This window comes from Ictalurus furcatus, chromosome 16 (assembly GCF_023375685.1).
Source record: "Ictalurus furcatus strain D&B chromosome 16, Billie_1.0, whole genome shotgun sequence".
NCBI lineage: Eukaryota > Metazoa > Chordata > Actinopteri > Siluriformes > Ictaluridae > Ictalurus > Ictalurus furcatus.
In genome coordinates, this window is record NC_071270.1 from 25,474,679 (window position 1) to 25,495,051 (window position 20,373).

At 40.7% G+C, this 20,373-nt stretch overlaps 1 protein-coding gene across 2 annotated transcripts in view; it reads left to right on the forward strand.

The window, feature by feature from the left end:
- LOC128620486 (leucine-rich repeat transmembrane neuronal protein 4-like) overlaps positions 1-20,373 on the forward strand; it is a 49,975-nt gene that overhangs the window by 18,559 nt on the left and 11,043 nt on the right. The window contains exon 2 of one of the 2 annotated variants that reach the window (XR_008388153.1): positions 2,754-4,455. Coding sequence is in view for 1 of the 2 variants with exons in the window: in XM_053645526.1 (XP_053501501.1) it covers positions 2,754-4,390 (1,637 nt within the window). In the remaining variant the exon portion in view is untranslated. Of the gene's footprint in view, positions 1-2,753; positions 6,179-20,373 lie in introns of those variants that run through there. The other variant, XM_053645526.1, reaches the window with a different exon arrangement.

The window sequence follows — 20,373 nt, forward strand, 5'->3', positions numbered from 1 at the left end:
AATTTAATTTCGGGGCATTCATGAGAATTAATTTTGGAGAGTATTAAAGTGCTTTTTAAATCACTTGGCAACCCCACATTAGGTATATATACATATTATGTCTTTATCTATTTAATAATGTTTACGTTTGATTCATCGATTCCGTTTGAATATTAGACAAACTGGAGACGGGAACAAACGATGTAATAAAGCCGGCGGGAGCGCAGCGCGATTTAAAAATGTCCATGTAGTCAACCTTGTAGAGAAAACACATTAATGCTGGTGTTCAGTGAGCGAAAGAGAAAAACCATGCGGTGGTGTTGGGGGAATCGAGTCCACGGACGACTTCCTCCTGCAGAGTTTGTCTTATAGAGGTTATAGAGGTTTTATTTAATGTAAGACTTAGACAAGAAGTACAATTCCTGTGCTACAGTACTTTTTTTTTCAGTGTTTTTAGGTATCGAATTTATTTGACCGCTAGGTTTCACCTAACAATTTTGACTTTTTCAAAAACTACATTTCTGTATAATCGTTTATTTGAAACGTTTTAGGATGAAGAAATCGATCTAAATCCTTAACTTTACCTCATGTAATCTATCTGCTGCTATGGACGCTTTCTTTTCCCAAGGCATTTCACCTAGCTTGCATCCTCGGTTATTTTCATGCTAGCCAACAGGTGAGAGATTAGCAACAAAGCTGTTGTTAATTAGCCTTAGCTAACATGTCTTATCTTCCTTGATAAAAACCTGCATTAATTTACCACCAGGAACTAAAATGAGTGGAATTTTAATACAAAATACATTTATCTTTCGATTAAAGTACAGTTTTATCATTTTTGCATTAGCGCCAAATGCGACAAGGGAGAAAATCGCTTCAATTCATTGGAATTTCATTCCAAAAACCGCCGAAAGACGCTGCACTGACCTCTACATTTATAACCGAATGAACTGATGGAACAATAACATTACTGCCCAATTTTATTATACATTTCCAGCGGTGATTATAAGAATCATCCACATCAGTCTCTCTCTCTCTCTCTCTCTCATCACCTGAGGTAAAAGTCACTCACAGAGTTTAAACATGAGCCTCATTGACTCGGCGACTCTCCACTCCACGTATCTCTGTTCACGCTATCGTCGCTGGGGAGAATAATCACTGATTTATTCACTCACTACTGTTCTGTAGACTACATGTCTTGTTATTATTATTATTGTTTTATTTATTAGGCCATTTGAACATTTTAAACCTCTGTCATCTGTAAGCACTCTTCTTCATTTTGATGATTATGTGATGGAGCAGGAGCATCGTGGGCATTTTGACGGAACCTTACTACGAACTGAATTCATTCTGTTTCCCAATGGCACCATAACTCTGCAAAATCATGGTCGCATGGAGGTTTAGAGAGGTTTTAGACGTGTTTAGTCAGAGTGACTGAAGCAGTTTTTACTGATGTGTTGTTGTTTTTTAACCTGGTTCCTCACACTGCATGATCTTTTTGCAGGGAGACACCGAGGCAAGGTTAGAAAATATTTTCAAGTTCTTTCAGTAAAACTATATTTTATGTCATATTACAGTAGAGTTGTCAAAGTATATTATTGGCAGACAAACTCAATTTAGGTCAGATCCTTATTTTTTTTTTTTTTTTGTGGCTGTTTTCCAAAATTCAGCTCTGGCACATTCCTCCGGGTTTTTCCGGACTGCATCACATTTATTGAGATGATTAATTGCACTTTTACTCCATTAAAAAATTTGTGTACTCTCTTAGACATAGAGATATTTATGCTCTTTAGACAGCATGGCGTCTTAATTATAATATCACCTGGCTTTCTTGTTCATGATTCATAATTCATGAAGGATGTGGATCTGTCAGGGATTAATGCTGTGGTTTTATCTGTTGAGGTATGCTATTAACTCTGACCTCGTAGACCTTCCTCTTGATTCTGAACTCCTAATGCGCGGTTAATGAAAGACCGCTTAGACGGTTGTACGAAAACAAAAACAATCTTCACGTGTTTACAAGCTCGCACATTCTGCCTCCGGTCCTGCGGGTGGTGCTATTAAAATCTCGTACCAATTTCTATGAACATCGCGATCCTCAAAGTCCTCCGTTTTGGAAGGAATCGACTTCGGAATGCCTCGTTTGTGCGGCTCTAGCTTTCTAAAGCGCACAGAATCCCAGAAGGACAAACTGAAGGACCGTTTCAAACAAGGGATTGTGAAAGGTTTTACCTGTAAATGAAACTCAATGAACCCTGCCGGTACAGATTTATTTTTATGAACATAATCCATCTACTCAGACATTAGGCTCACTATTTAAATGCACACAATAATATTCTGGATATTTATTACAGCCAGAGAACTATTCATTCCTGAACACAGTATGTCCAAGTCCAAAACCAACTCCAAGTCCAAGTTAAGCAACAAGTTAAAGGCTGTAAGCATTCAATAACAAAATAAAACTTTTGATAATGGTAGGTTGAGACAGCTACACCTCTTGGCTATGTGTCACGTACTCGTAAGGGTTCCTGGACCCCACTGTGAGAGTCTAATGAAAGAATCAACCTTTTACAGATTCTAGGCACCTTTATACACTGCTTATATTAATGAATTCAAGTCATAACTTTTAATCGTGTGGTAGCATCTGGTACTGTTTCAAGGTTTATCTTTTCCTGGGTAACCATTACCCTCAATAACCTCTAGCAGCTCAGTTGCAGTATTATCAACTTTCTGATGAAGACTAAAATTATGTTGTTGTTTTTTGTTTTTTTTCACAGGTCTGTCGAGTTGTGCCAAGAGATTAGCATGCCTCCTCTCTCTCCTTGCCTCCTTCTTCCATCTTCTCTGCTCCGGGGAGAAAACATGTCCTTACAGCTGCCGTTGTGAGAGTAAAATCGTCCATTGTGACTCAGCATCTTTCATCGATGTCCCAGAAAACATTTCAGTAACTTGCCAGGGTTTGTCTCTGCGAAACAATGACTTGCACACAATGCTCCCTTACCAGTTTGCCCACCTGAACCAGCTCCTCTGGCTGTACCTGGACCACAATCAGATCTCGTTTGTAGACAGCCGTGCTTTCCAGGGCATACGACGGCTAAAGGAGTTGGTCTTAAGCACCAACAGGATCTCACAACTACACAATGCTACGTTCCACGGCGTGCCAAATCTGCGTAGCCTGGACCTGTCCTATAACAAACTCCAGGAATTGCAGCCAGGTCAGTTCCATGGTCTTCGAAAGCTACAAAATCTGCATCTACGCTCCAACGGGCTCACAACAATTCCTGTTCGGGCTTTCATAGAGTGCAGAAGCCTGGAGTTTCTGGATCTGGGGTACAATCGACTTCGTGTCCTCACGCGTACTACGTTCTTGGGTTTATCTCGGCTGATGGAACTGCACCTGGAGCACAATCAGTTCTCCAGGATCAACTTCTTTCTTTTTCCACGCCTTGCAAACCTCCGTGGGCTGTATCTCCAGTGGAATCGTATCCGGGCAGTTAACCAAGGCTTCCCCTGGATGTGGTATACCCTGCAGAAGCTGGACCTGTCTGGCAATGAGATCCAGAGTCTGGATCCTGTGGTTTTCCAATGCTTGCCAAATCTTCAGGTTCTTAACTTGGAGTCTAACAAGCTTGCTAATGTGTCCCATGAGACGGTGGCAGCCTGGATTTCCCTCTCAACAATCAGCCTCGCTGGGAATGTCTGGGACTGTGGGCCGGGCATTTGTCCTCTCGTCGCATGGTTAAAGAATTTTCGTGGAACTAAAGACACAAGTATCATTTGCAGTAACCCTAAACATCTTCAAGGGGAAAAGGTTATGGAGGCAACAAAAAATTATATCGATTGTGATGATTTTGAACTCATTGCCCAAACACCGTTTCCGCACCACACTTGGGAGTCAAGTATGGAAACTACCCCTGAGCCAATCTTGCCTTTGACAACTGCCGAACTACCCCTGCCTCCAGCCACCTCTGAACCACCCATCCCACCATTGTTGGCTCAACCTCTTCCTTATCCTACTGTCCCTGAAACCAACCCCAGAGACACCCCTCCGAATACGCCACCACCCTCCAACAGCCTGCTAGTGACACCGTCTCCAGAACAAGAGGACTTATCCTTCCATAAGATTGTGGTTGGTGGTGTGGCACTTTTCTTTACAACATCACTCATCTTGATGGTGATATACGTCTCCTGTAGACGGTATCCTGGAGCCACACGGCTGTTGCAACAGCGCTCCGTGGTCGGACGGAAGCGACGGAAAAAGAGTCCCGAGCCAGAACAGAACCTGAGCTCCCAACTGCAGGAATATTACATGAGCTACAACCCTGCTGCTACGCCAGAAGCCATGGATGTACTGGCCAATGGGACTGGTACTTGCACATGTACCATATCCGGCTCCAGGGAATGTGAGGTATGACAATGTCAAGGGCAGCCTAAAATCAAAACAAATCAAAGCAAATGAAACGGCTCTGGACAGCAGAGGTAAACTTCTTCATTGTGTACGCCATTCGTACTCACTTGAGTAAGCATCAGGATAAGCACCCTTGACTCCTTATAGTCGGCTTTATGACTTATTCCCTTTTCGCTTTTAGAGCCAGCTTTACACTGTACGATTTCCGGCTTGATTTTATTCTCGTTACTTCTGTCCCAAAAACATGCATCGGAGAGTACAAACCAAAGTCGCGTCCCAAATGACATACTATGAATTTTAGAAAGGTCGTATCATCTATAACGGAACACTAGCGATTTTTCACTAACTGTAAGGAATAAGCCGTTTCCCAGTCGTTGGTCCATGATGTCAAACACACGTAATGTGACACCACTAGCTTTACCAGAGTACCCATTTGCAACGAAAAAACATTTATTGATTATACTGTTTATGTCAGAGTTACTTTTTATGCCCAACATGACCTGAGTCACCGTCAGATGGAGGCGTAATCGTCACGTGACCCAAGTCCTCTAAGACAGTGGAGGCATTTTATATTACCAAACTCGGTTTGATGAATGTCCATGTTTATGCAAATCCATCGATGACCTAATGACCTAGACGTCATCCCACAGCGTGAAAAGAGCGCTGAAATCGCACAGTGTAAACCCGGCTTACGTTTACCAATCACAGAATTTAGCATGTTGCACCAAGACACATTAGAATCATTGAGAATCAGGAGTCAATGGTTACTTAACCAAACTGATTCGATTGCAGCAATGCTTCACTCACTATTTCTTTTGCACTTCATTATTTTATTCTGTTTGCTCCGCCGCAGCGTTCGGATTGGCTACGCAGTATTTCTTCGGGGAAAAAAAAACCCAGAGCTATGAAATCCAGATGCACGGCGAACCATTTATTTAGTGGAAAAGTGTTATTTTATTGCACTTGCCATCGCTAGCGGTAATGAGTAGCATTAGCGCACATATTAAATATGGCCAAATTAAAGCTTTCGGTTTGCATTTCACGGAAGACTTAACGGTCATACGTCTTGATGTGAAACTGATTTTGCTTGTTGGATTACCATGGAACAGATGTCGAATGATTCATTTTCAGCAAAAGGCACAGAAGGCACTTGAAATATAGATATAGATATAGATCTGCAAGGCTCATTAGTGAGAAAAGGAAACTGCTTTCCTCCTACCTGACTATAATTACTTGTATTTAATGTAGACGATGGACTTTTTGTCTCTCTTTTATCTCTTTTACCTCCTTCTGCAGAACCATATGTGCCAATTTTGCAAGATTAAAATGGAAGTGGAGAGATTGTAGGACATTTAATATGGGTTTGGTGGAGTGTTTGTTTTTAGGGGTGTTACAGTTTGAAAATATCACACTATGATAACCTATTCTAAAAAAAAATATCATGGTTATTAATCAACCATTTTAAAAACACATGAGCTGGTGGTGAAATATTTATTAGGAATTTTTTTTTTTTTTTTGTACAAAAGTCTTTTTGCACAAGATTCTGTATACGTAAATAAATCGAAAGGAAACAAAAAGTTCAAATTTCCTAATTGGTCTTTTTTCTGCCGGTTCGTTTTCTGGGCATACGTTTGTTAAATAATGTTGTCGGAGGTCTTTCTGATCGTTTTGCATGGGGTTTCTGGGATCTCTGTCTTCACAATGTACACATGGTCATCACATTCAAAATGTCATGCATGCTAGATATACCTCATTTTAATGCAAACTAATTGGGACTTTTATTCAGCCCTCATTTTGGTCACGTGACCGTAACCCGAACTCACCGTGGTTACGTTTTCTGTTGGATTCACGAACGTTTCGGAAATGCTGATGTGTGTCTGATGTTAATCACCTGTCAGATGCAAAGCGCGTACCTGACACAGCTCATTTGCATTTAGTGACACCCACAAAACTCCATAAAAGGTAACGTGAACAGACAGCTGGGAGCACAAAATGAACAGTCAGGGTAAAGGCTGAAAAGCAGAAATGGAAGATATTTTGACTCACTTCTATGCCAGTAAACTTTTTAAATAAATAAATAAATAAATAAATAAATAAATAAACAATAAACGAGTGCTAAATCTCCCATGATCTGAGGCTCTGCGCAGACAGACCTGCCCACCCTCCGTTTATATTTTATATACTTTAATTAATATGTACTTACAGTCGCGCCCAAAAGTTTGCATACCCCTTGCAGAATCCGTTAAATCTTAATACTGTTTACAAAATAAGATTGCTCATAAAAATCCCATGTTGTCGTTTATTTAGTCCTGTCCCGAATACCTTATTTCACATCAGAGATGTTTACATATCGTCCACAAGACAAAATAACAGCTGGATTTATCAAAATTACCCCGTTCAAAAGTTTACACACCTTCGATTCTTAATACCGTGTGTCGTTACCTGGACGAACAATTTACACCGATCGTCCTGTTCAAAAGTTTACACCCCCCTGGCTATTAATGTGTCGTGTTGCCTTCTTGAGCATCAGTGAACGTTTGCACTTTATGTAATCGTCGTGTACGAGTCCGTCGGTCGTCCTCAGTGTGAAAAGATGGATCTTGACATCGTATAACCGCAGTCGGAAAGGGCTGAAATATGCAGAAGGTGCTGGAAAAGTAAAGAATGTGCAGGACCTGGAGGATTTTTCTGAAGAACAGTGGGCCGTCTCACTGCTGAGGATAAACAAGTGACTCATGAAGAACTCTCACAAAAAAATAAACACAGTCGTTGATCATCCAGGTAACGACGCACGGGATTAAGAATCAGTGATGTGTAAACTTTTGAACGGGGTAATTTTTATAAATTCAGCTATTATCTTGTCTTGTGGACTTTATGTAAACATCTGTTATGTGAAGTAGATTATTCAGGACAGGACTAAATAAACAACAACATGGGATTTGTTTTTATGATCCGTCTTATTTTGTTAACAGTATTAAAATTTAGCAGATTCTCCAAGGGGTATGCAAACTTTCGGGCACGACTGTATATATGTTAATATTTAAATATTATAAAACGACAGGTTTTCACTAAATGTTCTCAATGGCAGTCTTAGTCGCTCTGGATAAGGCCGTCTGTTTAAACACTGTAAATGAGGCCCATTGTCAGTATTTATCAGAGTTGTTGGTGTGAGTTGAACAAGAGACTGGCTATGAGGGAAGACGGTGTGCCGAGCCAAAAGAAAAAGACACAGCAATGCACTTTAATCTGTATTTTTACTGCACGGTTTGTCATACGCCATAACTAACCATGAAACTGTGACAACCCTCGTCTCAACTGAAGATTTGGAAAGTTGGTACACTAAATCACACATCATCTTCCCACCAGAACAAGGAGTCTATTTGTGCCAAATAACTCTGTAATTACTACTAGAACGAAAAAAAAAAAAAAGTAATACGCATCGAGACTAGCAGCTCACTCCGACTCAAATTTATTGTACCGTCGAGATCCGGGGGTTGTTTTCCGCAAAAAGTCATTATTTACGCCGAAATCCAGGTCCTGCATTTAAAGGCATGAAATCGGTGTATTAAAGCAGAATGAAACAGCGAAAGAAAAGAACATGAACGCAATAAAAGCAACGTTCGGCAAGGTTCGGGTCACGGTAGCGACCTAATGGATGTGTAAACAACCTGAAGCTTTCGTCTGTTGTTTCAGCATGAGCAATGCAAAAATGAGCACTGCGTAGATTTCCACCGCTTGTTTGATTCTTCTGACTGTTTTTTCTAACGTGCAACCTTCACGAGGTTCTTTTAAATAACATCGAATATCATATACATATTCATACACACTTAGCCTGACCACCGACTTATCTCCATGCTGTATGACTAATGCTTTTGGATAGCTTTGTCACCTTATGTATCTAATCCAGTGAGATCAACCGTGCTTACTGGGAATACATTGCTTCAGATATAATTACTTCTACCATATGGACATACATATTTAAATAAAAAGGCAGAAACGGATGGCTGATAAGACCGAGCCTATAATACCTCCTGTAAATTCTGAAATAAAAGCTGGATAGGAGAGAAATCCAATTACCTGAGAAAATCTCTGACTAGCACCCCATATATCTATCTATCTATCTATATATATATATATATACAGCAAAGCTATATGACTTGATTTCATGAAATTACACAGTGGTGCTTTATTTTTTTGAAGCAAAAGGACTTTTTAATAATAGAAGAACAAGCGTCTGTTATGGTTAAGGCTGACGAAAGCGAGGTGTAGCCAGACCCCGCTCTGTGTTTTTCATTTCAACTCTGCCGGTGGCAGATATCCCAGTGGAGGCTGGTCGGACGCGGGGAAAGCGTGGTGGAGTCATGTAGTGCTGTGCTGGAATATATATATATATATATATAATATACACAGAACAGAACCGAAACAAGAATTGCTCACATCCTGCGCCAAATTCATCAACGTGCATTGGGGCTTGTGACTGCAGAGCACATTTGCAAATGTGGTGATAGATAAGAATTTCTACTTTAAAAAGTATATAATAAATATACTAAGTAGGGATATGTTGAAATGTCAGCCAAGCAAGCATAGCTGAAAATGGCTACTTTTGTTTTTCATGTCAGAGGGAAAACAGGAGCAAATAATAATAATAATAATAATAATAATAATAATAATAATGCCCAATACAGATGTAATGCACCTCAACTTTAAAATCATGACTCAGTAGTCTGCCCCATCTACACTGCCCTCCATTAATATTGGCACCCTTGGTAAATATGAGCTGTGAAGGCTGTGAAACTGTCTTTATTGTTTAAACTTTTCATCACAAAAATACTCTGCTCTCATGGATATCAAACAATTGCAACCACAACACAGGTTTATACCAAAAAAAAAAGATATATATTTGTTAAATATAGGTGTGCAAGAATTATTGGCACCCTTTTAGTCAATACTTTGTGCTAGCTCCCTTTACCAAGATAACAGCTCGGAGTCTTCTCCTATAACGCCTGATGAGGTTGGAGAATACATGGCGAGGGATCTGAGAGCGTTCCTCCGTACAGGATCTCTCCAGATCCTTCACATTTCGAGGTCCACGCTGGTGGACTCTCCTCTTCAGTTCACCCCACAGGTTTTCTATGGGGTTCTAAGTCAGGGGTCTGGGATGGTCATGGCAGGACCTTGATTTTGTGGTCAGTAAACCATTTTTTAATGGTTTTAATGGGAATTGAAATGCTCCCTGTGGGTCTCTGGTAATCTGTTGCCTTCTATTGGTGGCATGTTGTGTCTAGTGGATACCATTAAAGACTTCTGCCCTCAATACATTCTACTACGTAATGGAAACCATTTTTGCTGATGGTTTTAATAGTTAACAGCTGATGGTATTTGTAGTGGAAACCGTTAGAATTTCTGTGTTGTTTTCAGCAGGGTTGTTTTTTTTTTTTTCAAATTCATTGACAGCTCGTTTTTATCATCTTTTTTTGGAGTCCTGTCGAAAGGACAGACTTGTTCACCCTAGTGTTTCCTCATTATCTTCTAGTATCTCAACTAACGAACGAAGGATGTAAGACTTAAGGGTTTCGGTCGTTGAAATTTTGGACAATAGAAAAAAAATGAACATTTAAGACAATTTATATAAAATCTCTTTAGAAGAATTACATTGTCTAAGACTTTTGCATATAAATGTACTTACATATATACATACAGTACTACGCCAAACCTATGTAAAAATATACGGTGTCTACTTCTACAAGTGACCTGATAAAACATATTTATGTCGTTTAAACAGTATCTTTCATCGAAAGCGCGAGGACAACCGAATTGAGCGCGCAGAGAAAACACCATACATGAGAGCGCTTCACTTCAGCGAGCACTGAGACGGACGCGTCTCCTTTTTCCCTGGCTTTGTCATAATTCACGACATCTTGCGATCGTTTTTAACGCGTTTGAATCAAAGCGTACCAAAAAACATACCTACGGTATATTCCTAAAAAAAAAAAATGGCATTGATTGATCCATAATACCATGTGATAACATCTTAAATTTTTACCGTGAAGTGCCTTGCATAAGCTCCTGTCTGGATAAACTCTCCTTCTAGATTTTATTTTGGTTCCTCGGCACACACGTATTTTTTTTTTATTGAATTTTTTTGACATTTTAATGATGTGTTTCAAGCCACATGAGTTTTTGTGAAAAGTTTTGCTCAGCTCCAGAACCAATGAATAATCATGGCTAATTATGCAAAACTACATAACATAGCTGGGGAAAAGAATTCATTATTGTTTATCTGTAATTACCGTAGCGACTAAGGCAGCACAAACCCTCAAAGGAAAAAAAAAAAAGGAAAACAATTTCTTCAGAACAAAATGCTGTTTGAGACACTCATGTTTTGGATTTGATTCGTTTAGCAGCTGATGCTCGGTGAGGTGGGGGCCTAGCACGAAGAGACGCGCTCAAACATGTTTAGCGTGGTACAACATGCCTCGGTTAATTAGCTTTTACACAAAAAATCAACTTCCTTGATTGTGTTCCAGATGAAAGATCAGCTATGGCGTTTAGCTTGAGTTTGATTTGACTAGCAAGACCTTAGCGTGTGTTTTTCGTTGCTGTGTTGTTTTTTTTTTTCCTTTACCTATTAACAACCGTAAGAGTCGCTGAAGGCTTTCTCATTATTTATGAAAAAGGACAGGCATAAGTGGCCAATTAGCTCCATCAGAAAAACCTGCGGAGATAAAAAAAAAAAAAAAAAAAGCTAGCATAGTGCCCGAGGTGATGTAAGTGGAGTAGATGTTCACATCAGTGACCCTGTTTGTCCTTGTTTAGTCTAACAGCCTTTTCTCAGCGTGAAAAAAAAAAAAAAAAAGAAAGAGTATTCTGAGAGCCTGTGAAAATTCAATTAAACCCGTTCGGCACATCATACTAAAGGCTACGATAGAGCCTGAATTCACAATAAATGTTAAGTATCAGAGTGGATATGAATTAAGTCTTAAATCTTCAAAAAAATTAATTAATAAATAAATAAATAAAATGTCATCTGTTGCATGCTAATTAGACGGACTTTAACACGACAGTGTATTGGATCACTGTTAATGCATGTTCTTGAAATTATATTATGACTTTTATAGCTTTAGCCTGGTGGGAATATATATATCCATACAGTGCCCTCTATTAATATTGGCACCCTTGGTAAATATGAGCAAAGAAGGCTGTGAAAAATTACGATACCTTATGTCTCATCGGCTGCTTTTCGGAAAATATTTCGCTCCGAGTCGTCTGTTTGAAAAACAGATTTTTAAATTTTTTTTTTGTAAATAAAACGTCCGTTTTCTAATGAAAGAAACGAACACGTCGGCACGATTATATTTTTGTCCACGACACACGGTTTCAAACATTTAATCGCACACCTTCGGATCAAAAGGTTTTTAAGATCGTGAGAAACATTGCGTATATATGGCCAAAAGTATGTGGACACACTGATCACCACACTGTTGTATAGAACGTCGTCGTACGCTGTGGAGTTACAACTTCCCTTCACTGGAACTAAGAGGCCCAGACCTGTTCCAGCATGACGATGTCCCTGTGCGCAAACCAGGAAGACGTGGTGTGTGAAGGTTGGAAGAAGGTGGAAGATCTCGAGTGTCCTGCACAGAGCCCTGATCTCTCAACCCCACTGAACACCTTTGGAGTGAAATGGAACTGGAGTCTCCTCACATCAACATCAGTGCCTGAGCTCAACCTCACTAACGCCCTTGTAGCTGAATGAACACAGCCACGCCCCAGAATCTAGTGGAAACTACTAGTGGAATCTACCGCATAGCTTACACCCCTAACGCCACGAGTGGTAGTGTTGTGAATCGGTGATAATTAAGGCACACGTTAGGATGATGGAATATCGCACACAATCTCACATTGACCTCAGAGTGAATTGTAAAATAATTGTCATCGTGCTGACATTTTACGAATTAGCAAAAGAAAAACCTGCCGATGCCTTTGAGATGTAAATCGCGCAACATGTACGTCTTCAGTCGAGGTTTAAAAAAAAAAAAAAAAAACCCCGTAGACGAAAATCCAACTGTGTTCGTCTGAATTTGACTGATGGCCTTAAAAAGGAATTTTAGGCACATAGTTGTCAGGATCCTCCCCCAGAAATCTCCCAAAGCTTCACTTCTGACATTTTTTTCAGAATGTCGGAGTGTTTACTTCCTCATAGTCACTCGCTCCAAACAACAATATCCTTTCAAATGTCACTCAAGCTACATGGGATAAAACATTAATAGCGATCTCTCGGAGTGAAGAGAACAAAAACCGGTTCGCTCGAGTCAGGCTGCTTTCATAAAGTACGGCGAGAGAAACTTTTCGCCACATTCCCCCGTATACGACAGGCTTCTACGTTCGAACATCACCGGATCTTTATCGCTGCATGACTGCAAGTCATACCTTATCAAGGATTCCGGGTTTAGCAGGGCTTAAAAAACACGCGTATACGGTTTCATTTTTGGCGTCCGATTATTTGGTCTGAACAAAGACGGATTCGTTTCTAATCCACAGCAAGGATCGGAAAACAAACAGACGTCAGTCAAAAGCAGGGAGTCTAACTAGAAAATGCAAGAACAAGGGAACTAGAAATCAGGGCTCAGTTTATTTGGCTCCCATTTCATCTCAGCTCAACTAGCTAGATATCATATCAATGAGCTAGCTAAGCATTGAGCAGGCTGATTAGAATCGGCTAGTTTATATTGCTCTGCGTAGCTCGCCTAAACTCTACAACTAGCTAGCAAACACAAGATACTAGATACACTAGCATGATCAAGCAGTACGCCGTGCTACGCTGCGCTACGTCAATCAGTCAGTTAGCGCTAGCGAGACAAGACCGTTATGTGTAGTGAACAGAGCTAAGGGTCTGATGTTTGACCGGTGTTTTATTATAGAAATATTATCGTGACGGTAATTTGATCATTTCTCTGAACAGTAACGGAGGCTAGCTGGAACAGAGTGTCACTGCCCTGGCGTCAAGAGACACAGTACGTTATAGGCTGTACGCTTTAGAGTTTTCGTTAGCATGTACCTGATTCGAGCCCCAGTCGACTACAAGGACGTTTCAAAAATGAAGATATGAGATCAAAGTCATAGTATTTTGAGAATAAAGTCGCAGCATTATGAAAACAAAGCATCGTTTTGGGAATAATTCAATAACATTAATGGTAGAAAAAAAACCCAGCATGATTATGACAACGAGAGAAATCCTGGATGTCGAGGATTCAGGACTGGGTTCAGGAAGAACGAAATTCTTTGTGTTTTTGGAGACCTGCTACTTTTTCGCCAGTTACTTATTGATGCGTGGGTCTCCACCTTCGCCCTCACTATTAACACGTCTCAGGGATAAACTCCTCCCCACCCCACCCGGTCCCGTGTGATCTCAAAGTGACGAATAAAACCACTGCAGTCTGGGCGATTTGAAAACATCAAAGCCATCGAATGAAAGAATTAGCAGTGCTTACAAAAAGACGTTCAAGCATTATTTTCTATTGCATGTTTAAACTCCAACGCGTTCTTGTCCGTACTTGATGTAACGTAACGAAACATCACTGTTCCTTAGACAAAAATATAATGGTGCCAGCATAGTCATTGCTTTGATTACAAAACAAAAGTTTTAATTAAAATAAATAAATAAAAGGATGACGTGTACTGAATAGTAAAAATTTTTTTTTTTTTTTAAAAACAGCCCATAATTTTATTTCTGCATAATTATATTCGATATTAGATATTTAATTGTAATAATTAGATATAGATATTTAATTTGACTATGTCACTATGTCACTTGCAGTGCTTCATGGGATTGTAAGCTAACTTTGCTAAGAAATAGCCTCAGTTTGGGCAGCGCGTCTGCTTTCAGTGTCTTGACGACGTCCTCCGTTTTGTAATCGTAAATGATTAGGGTTAGAACATGTCTTGAATGTCATGGGTTAGGGTTAATAGTTAGGGGTAGGGGTTAAGGTTTAGGGGTTGGGGATAGGCTTTGGATTAGGTTTAGGGGTAAAGGGTTGGGTTTGGGGTTAAGGGTTAGGTTTAGGGGTTGGGGTTAGGTTTAGGGGTTAAGGGTTGGGTTTAGGGGTTAAGGGTTAGGTTTAGGGGTTGGGGTTAGGTTTAGGGTTAGGTTTAGGGGTTAAGGGTTGGGTTTAGGGGTTAAGTGTTGGGTTTAGGGGTTAAGGGTTAGGTTTAGGGGTTGGGGTTAGGTTTAGGGTTAGGTTCAGGGGTTAAGTGTTGGGTTTAGGGGTTAAGGGTTAGGTTTAGGGGTTGGGGTTAGGTTTAGGGTTAGGTTCAGGGGTTAAGGGTTGGGTTTAGGGGTTAAGGGTTAGGTTTACAGTTTGGGGTTAGGTTTAGGGTTGGGTTTAGTGGTTAAGGGTTGGGTTTAGGAGTTAAGGGTTAGGTTTAGGGGTTGGGGTTAGGTTTTTTAGTTAAGGGTTATTTTTAGGGGTTAAGGGTTAGGTTTAGGGGTTGGGTTTAAGGTTAGGTTTAGGGGTTAATGGTTAGGTTTAGGGGTTAAGTGTTAAGTGTTAGGTTTAGGGGTTAAGTGTTAGGTTTAGGGGTTAAGGGTTAGGTTTAGGGGTTAAGTGTTAAGGGTTAAGTTTAGGGGTTAAGTGTTAGGGTTAGGGGTTAAGTGTTAGGGTTAGGGGTTTATGGTTAGGTTTAGGGGTTAAGGGTTAGGTTTAGGGGTTGGGGTTAGGTTTAGGGGTTAAGTGTTAAGGGTTAAGTTTAGGGGTTAAGTGTTAGGGTTAGGGGTTAAGTGTTAGGGTTAGGGGTTTAGGGTTAGGTTTAGGGGTTAAGGGTTAGGTTTAGGGGTTGGGGTTAGGTTTTTTAGTTAAGGGTTATTTTTAGGGGTTAAGGGTTAGGTTTAGGGGTTGGGTTTAAGGTTAGGTTTAGGGGTTAATGGTTAGGTTTAGGGGTTAAGTGTTAAGTGTTAGGTTTAGGGGTTAAGGGTTAGGTTTAGGGGTTAAGTGTTAAGGGTTAAGTTTAGGGGTTAAGTGTTAGGGTTAGGGGTTAAGTGTTAGGGTTAGGGGTTTATGGTTAGGTTTAGGGGTTAAGGGTTAGGTTTAGGGGTTGGGGTTAGGTTTTTTAGTTAAGGGTTATTTTTAGGGGTTAAGGGTTAGGTTTAGGGGTTGGGTTTAAGGTTAGGTTTAGGGGTTAATAGTTAGGTTTAGGGGTTAAGTTTAGGGGTTAAGTGTTAGGGTTAGGGGTTAAGTGTTAGGTTTAGGGGTTAAGGGTTAGGTTTAGGGGTTAAGTGTTAAGTTTAGGGGTTAAGAGTTAGTGTTAGACATTCATGCCCACAAACAACAAACCTGTAAGAATCAAGAGACCTGTTTGCCTTCGGTTTCTATTCGACGTGTAGCCTAAACTGTACATGTCCCGTCACTGCACTGCGTCAGAGCACGGCTTATCCGATCCCTGTCCCTAGTTCTAATCCATAAAAATACATGTATAACATTTGATGTCAGGACCATTCCTAAATAAAATTCTCGATAAATTCTGCAGTCAGATTACACTCAAGCAGCGGCAGGTTGCACACACATCTCTTTTCGTTCACAAACACTGAAGAGGTCTGGAATATTATTCCCGAGCGCAGTTTAGGGCCGGTATAAGAAAAATATCGACCACCGGCTGAGCTGTGATTAATCCTCGGCATTAATAATAAACCTTAGCGGAACAAAGTGCTTGAGATGACTCCTACTGTTTCAGAAGATTAGGAAGATATACCAGAGCTAAAAAATTCAAAGTGTTGTAGAATGTAGAAACATTGAAACAGCAAGTTTAGTGGGCTTTTTTGTTTGGAATGAATGATTTATACCTCAGGTGTACAGAGCAAACACAGCGTGAAGCCAGTAGAAGCGCATGCATTAAGAACCTTAATGCTCACACTTAAAAAAACCGTAGAAATCATGAATACAGCTGCACTTCTGTCTTTAAATGTGTATGTGTGTGTGTGTGTGTGTGTGTGTAATAGTTCACTCTACATCGTTCTTATTATCACTGATAGATATCAGATTTGACATTTTAGCCTCCCATTGAATATCGACACCAGCCGTCAGTGTCGTTATACAGTGTCGTGGATATTCTGCGTCATTTCCAACCAGTTCCTCCTGTTAAGTCAGAAAACAATCAAACGCAGATTTCACGCTTACGAAAGAGGTGTTTTGATAACCGACCGAGGGGCGAAAGACTCAAACGTGTAACTAAACGGTCACTTTGTAGACTACACCAGGGGTTCCCAAACTTTCCCAGGGCGAGGCCCCCCAAATGGCATTAACATTTGACCGAGGCCGCCCTTTTTTCAAGATGTCTTTAAAACACATTAAAAATACAGACTTCTGAATATATCCCCCTTTTTTTTTTATTAATAATTACATCTTACATCTTTACATTACATTAGGAATTGATTGTGTGTGTGTGTGTGTGTGTGTGTGTGTGTGTGTGTGGTTGTCTGAGAGTGAAAACCACCGGACTACACCACCAACAAACATTTGTCGACAGATCAGACAATAGAGTGAGGAAAATGCAAACTGTACCAGACAACAGGACAAAGGATTCAAAGGAAAGTTTAGATCATATTTTTTTTTTCCATCTAGATACGAGAGGCAGCAGAAGGACAGAACGAAACTGTTCAGATTCTAGTTAGAGTCGTTAAGCTGAAAAGACACAATGCGCTATTCTCACTCCTGATTGGTCACAAGGTCACAGCAGTGTAAAAAACAGAAAAGAAGAAAAGTCGGCTTAACTTAAAAATCCAAGGCAACTTCCTGCATGGCTTTTTTTTTTTTGCGTTTTCTCAGCTCAAGGTTAAACATTGTGTTCCGTGAACTACTTTGGTTAAAAGTTGAGTAAACTTAAAAAAAATAAATAAAAGTTTTGCGGCAAGTTGCCGTGAAATGTTAATTTAAGCCAACTTTTCTTTGTTTTTTTTTTGTTTTGTTTTGTTTTTACAGTGAGGTTTACATGCCTGTCTTCTAAAACCTTATGGTTTCTATAGTAACAGCTTTATTCAGTACAGCTCCGCTTGTACAGCTCCACAGAAACAGAAGAAAACTCATTTGTGGATAAGTATTCGTGGTGACATTTTCTTTAGGGAGATGATTACTGGACATTTTATGGAAGGAGTCTCCAGTGTCAGAGGTGAAGCTGAGAGCAGAGTTTACGCTTTCTGAGTAACATGACAGCTGCACTTATATAGCACTTTGTTAACCTTAGCGGTTCTACAAAGCGCTTTACACTGGTCCTCATTAACACACACACTCACACACCAATGATAGCAGAGCTGCCATGCGAGGCGCTAACTTGCCATCGGGAGCAACTCGGGGTTCAGTATCTCGCCCAAGGACGCTTCGGTATGTGGAGTCACGTGGGCCGGGAACCGAACCGCCGACCCTACGATCAGTGGACGACCCGCTCGACCACCTGATCCACAGCCTCTTATTTAGTTTTTTTGACTAATTAAAAATGACAGGCTAAGAAGGAACGACTGTTTATAGCTGCTATAACGTAAGTAAGAGATTGTTTCAGAACATTAAACGTAACTATAAATGTTCTTTAGTTCATAATAATAATAATTTTTTTTAAAACTAAGCAAATTGCTGTGATACAAGAGGAATAAAACATTTCAGGAGCGGTATCAGTAACTCCGCCTGATCACGGCGTCCCACCGTGAATTGTTTTCTTTTAACAGCACACCATGAAGTGTTTCATTCCATAAAAAGTACCGAGATCTTTCCCGAGCTCCGAGTTAATACTTTATCGAGTCAGCGATGCCGGGGATGCGGGGCATTTTCTCTTCGTTTCTCAGACGCTCGGATTAACGTAATCGTTCGCATCTTCAGCTCTCGGCATTTCTCAGCATCGACGGACGTGCGACGTTCCGTGTCCGCCAGCCGTGCGTTCTTTCATCGAGATAGCGCGACTTTCGCGAGTCGTTTTAACTCGCACGTCATCGGGATAAAATAACGAAAGTGCTTTAAACACGGAAAAGTAAAAGATGTCTCTTCCAGCGCCTTGTACCTGAGAAACGCAATGGCCGTGATGAATCGTTGTATTTTTATCAAGAGGAAGAAAATAAACACAGAACGTGAAGATATTTCTCCTCACTGTAATCGAGCGGGAATGTCTCAGCTCATATCACGAGTACTGGAGCAAATTCTGGCCCTATGTGGACCTCTATATGTGCACACACACACACACACACACACACACATACGAGCAGCTAGTGGGGCTTAATAACCCTGTCCTCGCCGTGTGATTTCCCCTCCACTGTCTCCTGCACAAGCAGTCTGATTGAGTTGCGTATTAAAAGCTGCAGCTGGCACTTCCGTTCCGAATGACGGGGAAAAAAGCCCGATGTATTCCCCGAGGGGTTGTTTTTTGTTTGTTTTTTTTGTACAAAAAAAGAACGAGATAAGAAGGATTTGAAAAGAGAGATTCGACACAGCTTGAATCTGATCGTCTGCTGTGATAAGAGAGAGAGAGAGAGAAAAAAAAGAAGCAGGGGGGAAAAGCTGAGACCTGGAAGTGACACATTCCGGTCAAATACACCTCCGAGCTTTAAAGTATTTTTTTTTTTCTCTCCCTCATTTTCCCTCCCTCACTTGCGCTTTCTAACCAAACCTCGAACGTGACGCGTGCTTGTGACCCAGGGCTCGTTTTCAGATTCGAGTGTAGTGGTGAGAGATCTCAAACATCGACATTCGAGACCTTGGAATTATCCGTCGAATTAAGCGCTGGAGTGTTCTCAAAATAATAACCAATATCTCTGTTATCCGTTATCCAGATTTTGAACTCATAAGGTCGAAAAGTACAGGACAACAGTGGGCCTAAAACAGGACCCTGTGGGACACCGTGTTGTACTGGGCTCTAACAGAAGTGCTTTTACAGATCGCAGTTTTACATTCATGCGATTGGTCTAAAACTGAGCAGATCTGCTCTGTAGAACAGATCTGTACAAGAGGAAGAAATAAAACATTTCAGGAGCGGTATCAGTAACTCCACCTGATCACAGCATCCCACTATGAATTGCTTTCTTATAACAGCACACCATGCAGTGTTTTATTCCATAAAAAGTACAGAGATCTTTCTGTATTCGTTTCTATAGTAACAGCTCATTCACAGGGACGGGTACAGCAGATAAATGATAAATGTTCTGCGCTTATATAGCGCTGTTTTAACCTTAGCGGTACCAAAGAGCTTTACACTGGTTCTCATTCACCCATTCACACACACACACACACACACACACTCAAACACCAATGGTAGCAGAGCTGCCATGCAAGGTGCTAGCTTGCCATCGGGAGCAACTCGGGGTTCAGTGTCTTGCCCAAGGACGCTTCGGTACGTGGAGTCACGTGGGCTGGGAATTAGCGACCCTACGATTAGCGAACAACCCTCTCTACCACCCCGTAGCCGGATAACAAGTTTTCAGTAAAGAGAATAGTTTATTCAACCTTTAAGGAAGGAGTCTCCAGTGTCAGTGCATTGTAGCAACCAGAGGTAAAGCTGTAAAGTCTTCATCTTCAGGACAGAAGAGTTTACACGTTGTAGTTTCTCCGTAACGTCACAAAATGAACGCTTAATAAGTTTAAGAGAGAGAAAAAAAGACAGGCCGATGAGGGAGCTAGCTTGTTTCAATCTGTAACTAAATGTAACTAAAAATAGATGAAATAGTATGACAGTGTATCTTGTAATTGTTGTCAAATTGCTGCATTGTAAGAGGAATAAAACACTTTGGGAATGCAACACCACAAACCCGAGACAAGCCGTACGTGTTTCCGAACCCCAGACTAAATCGATCATCTGTAATCGGCCTGCATTTTTTCAGTCATAAAGGAACGGACGTGTTTTAAAGGCTGTGGTCCAGGTCTGGAATATTCCTGACCCGAGAGTGCTCCTCGAAAAACAAAACGCGCGACGGTAATTTCCATAATGCTCTGCTCAGAAAATCAAGTTAACGACCTGCATGG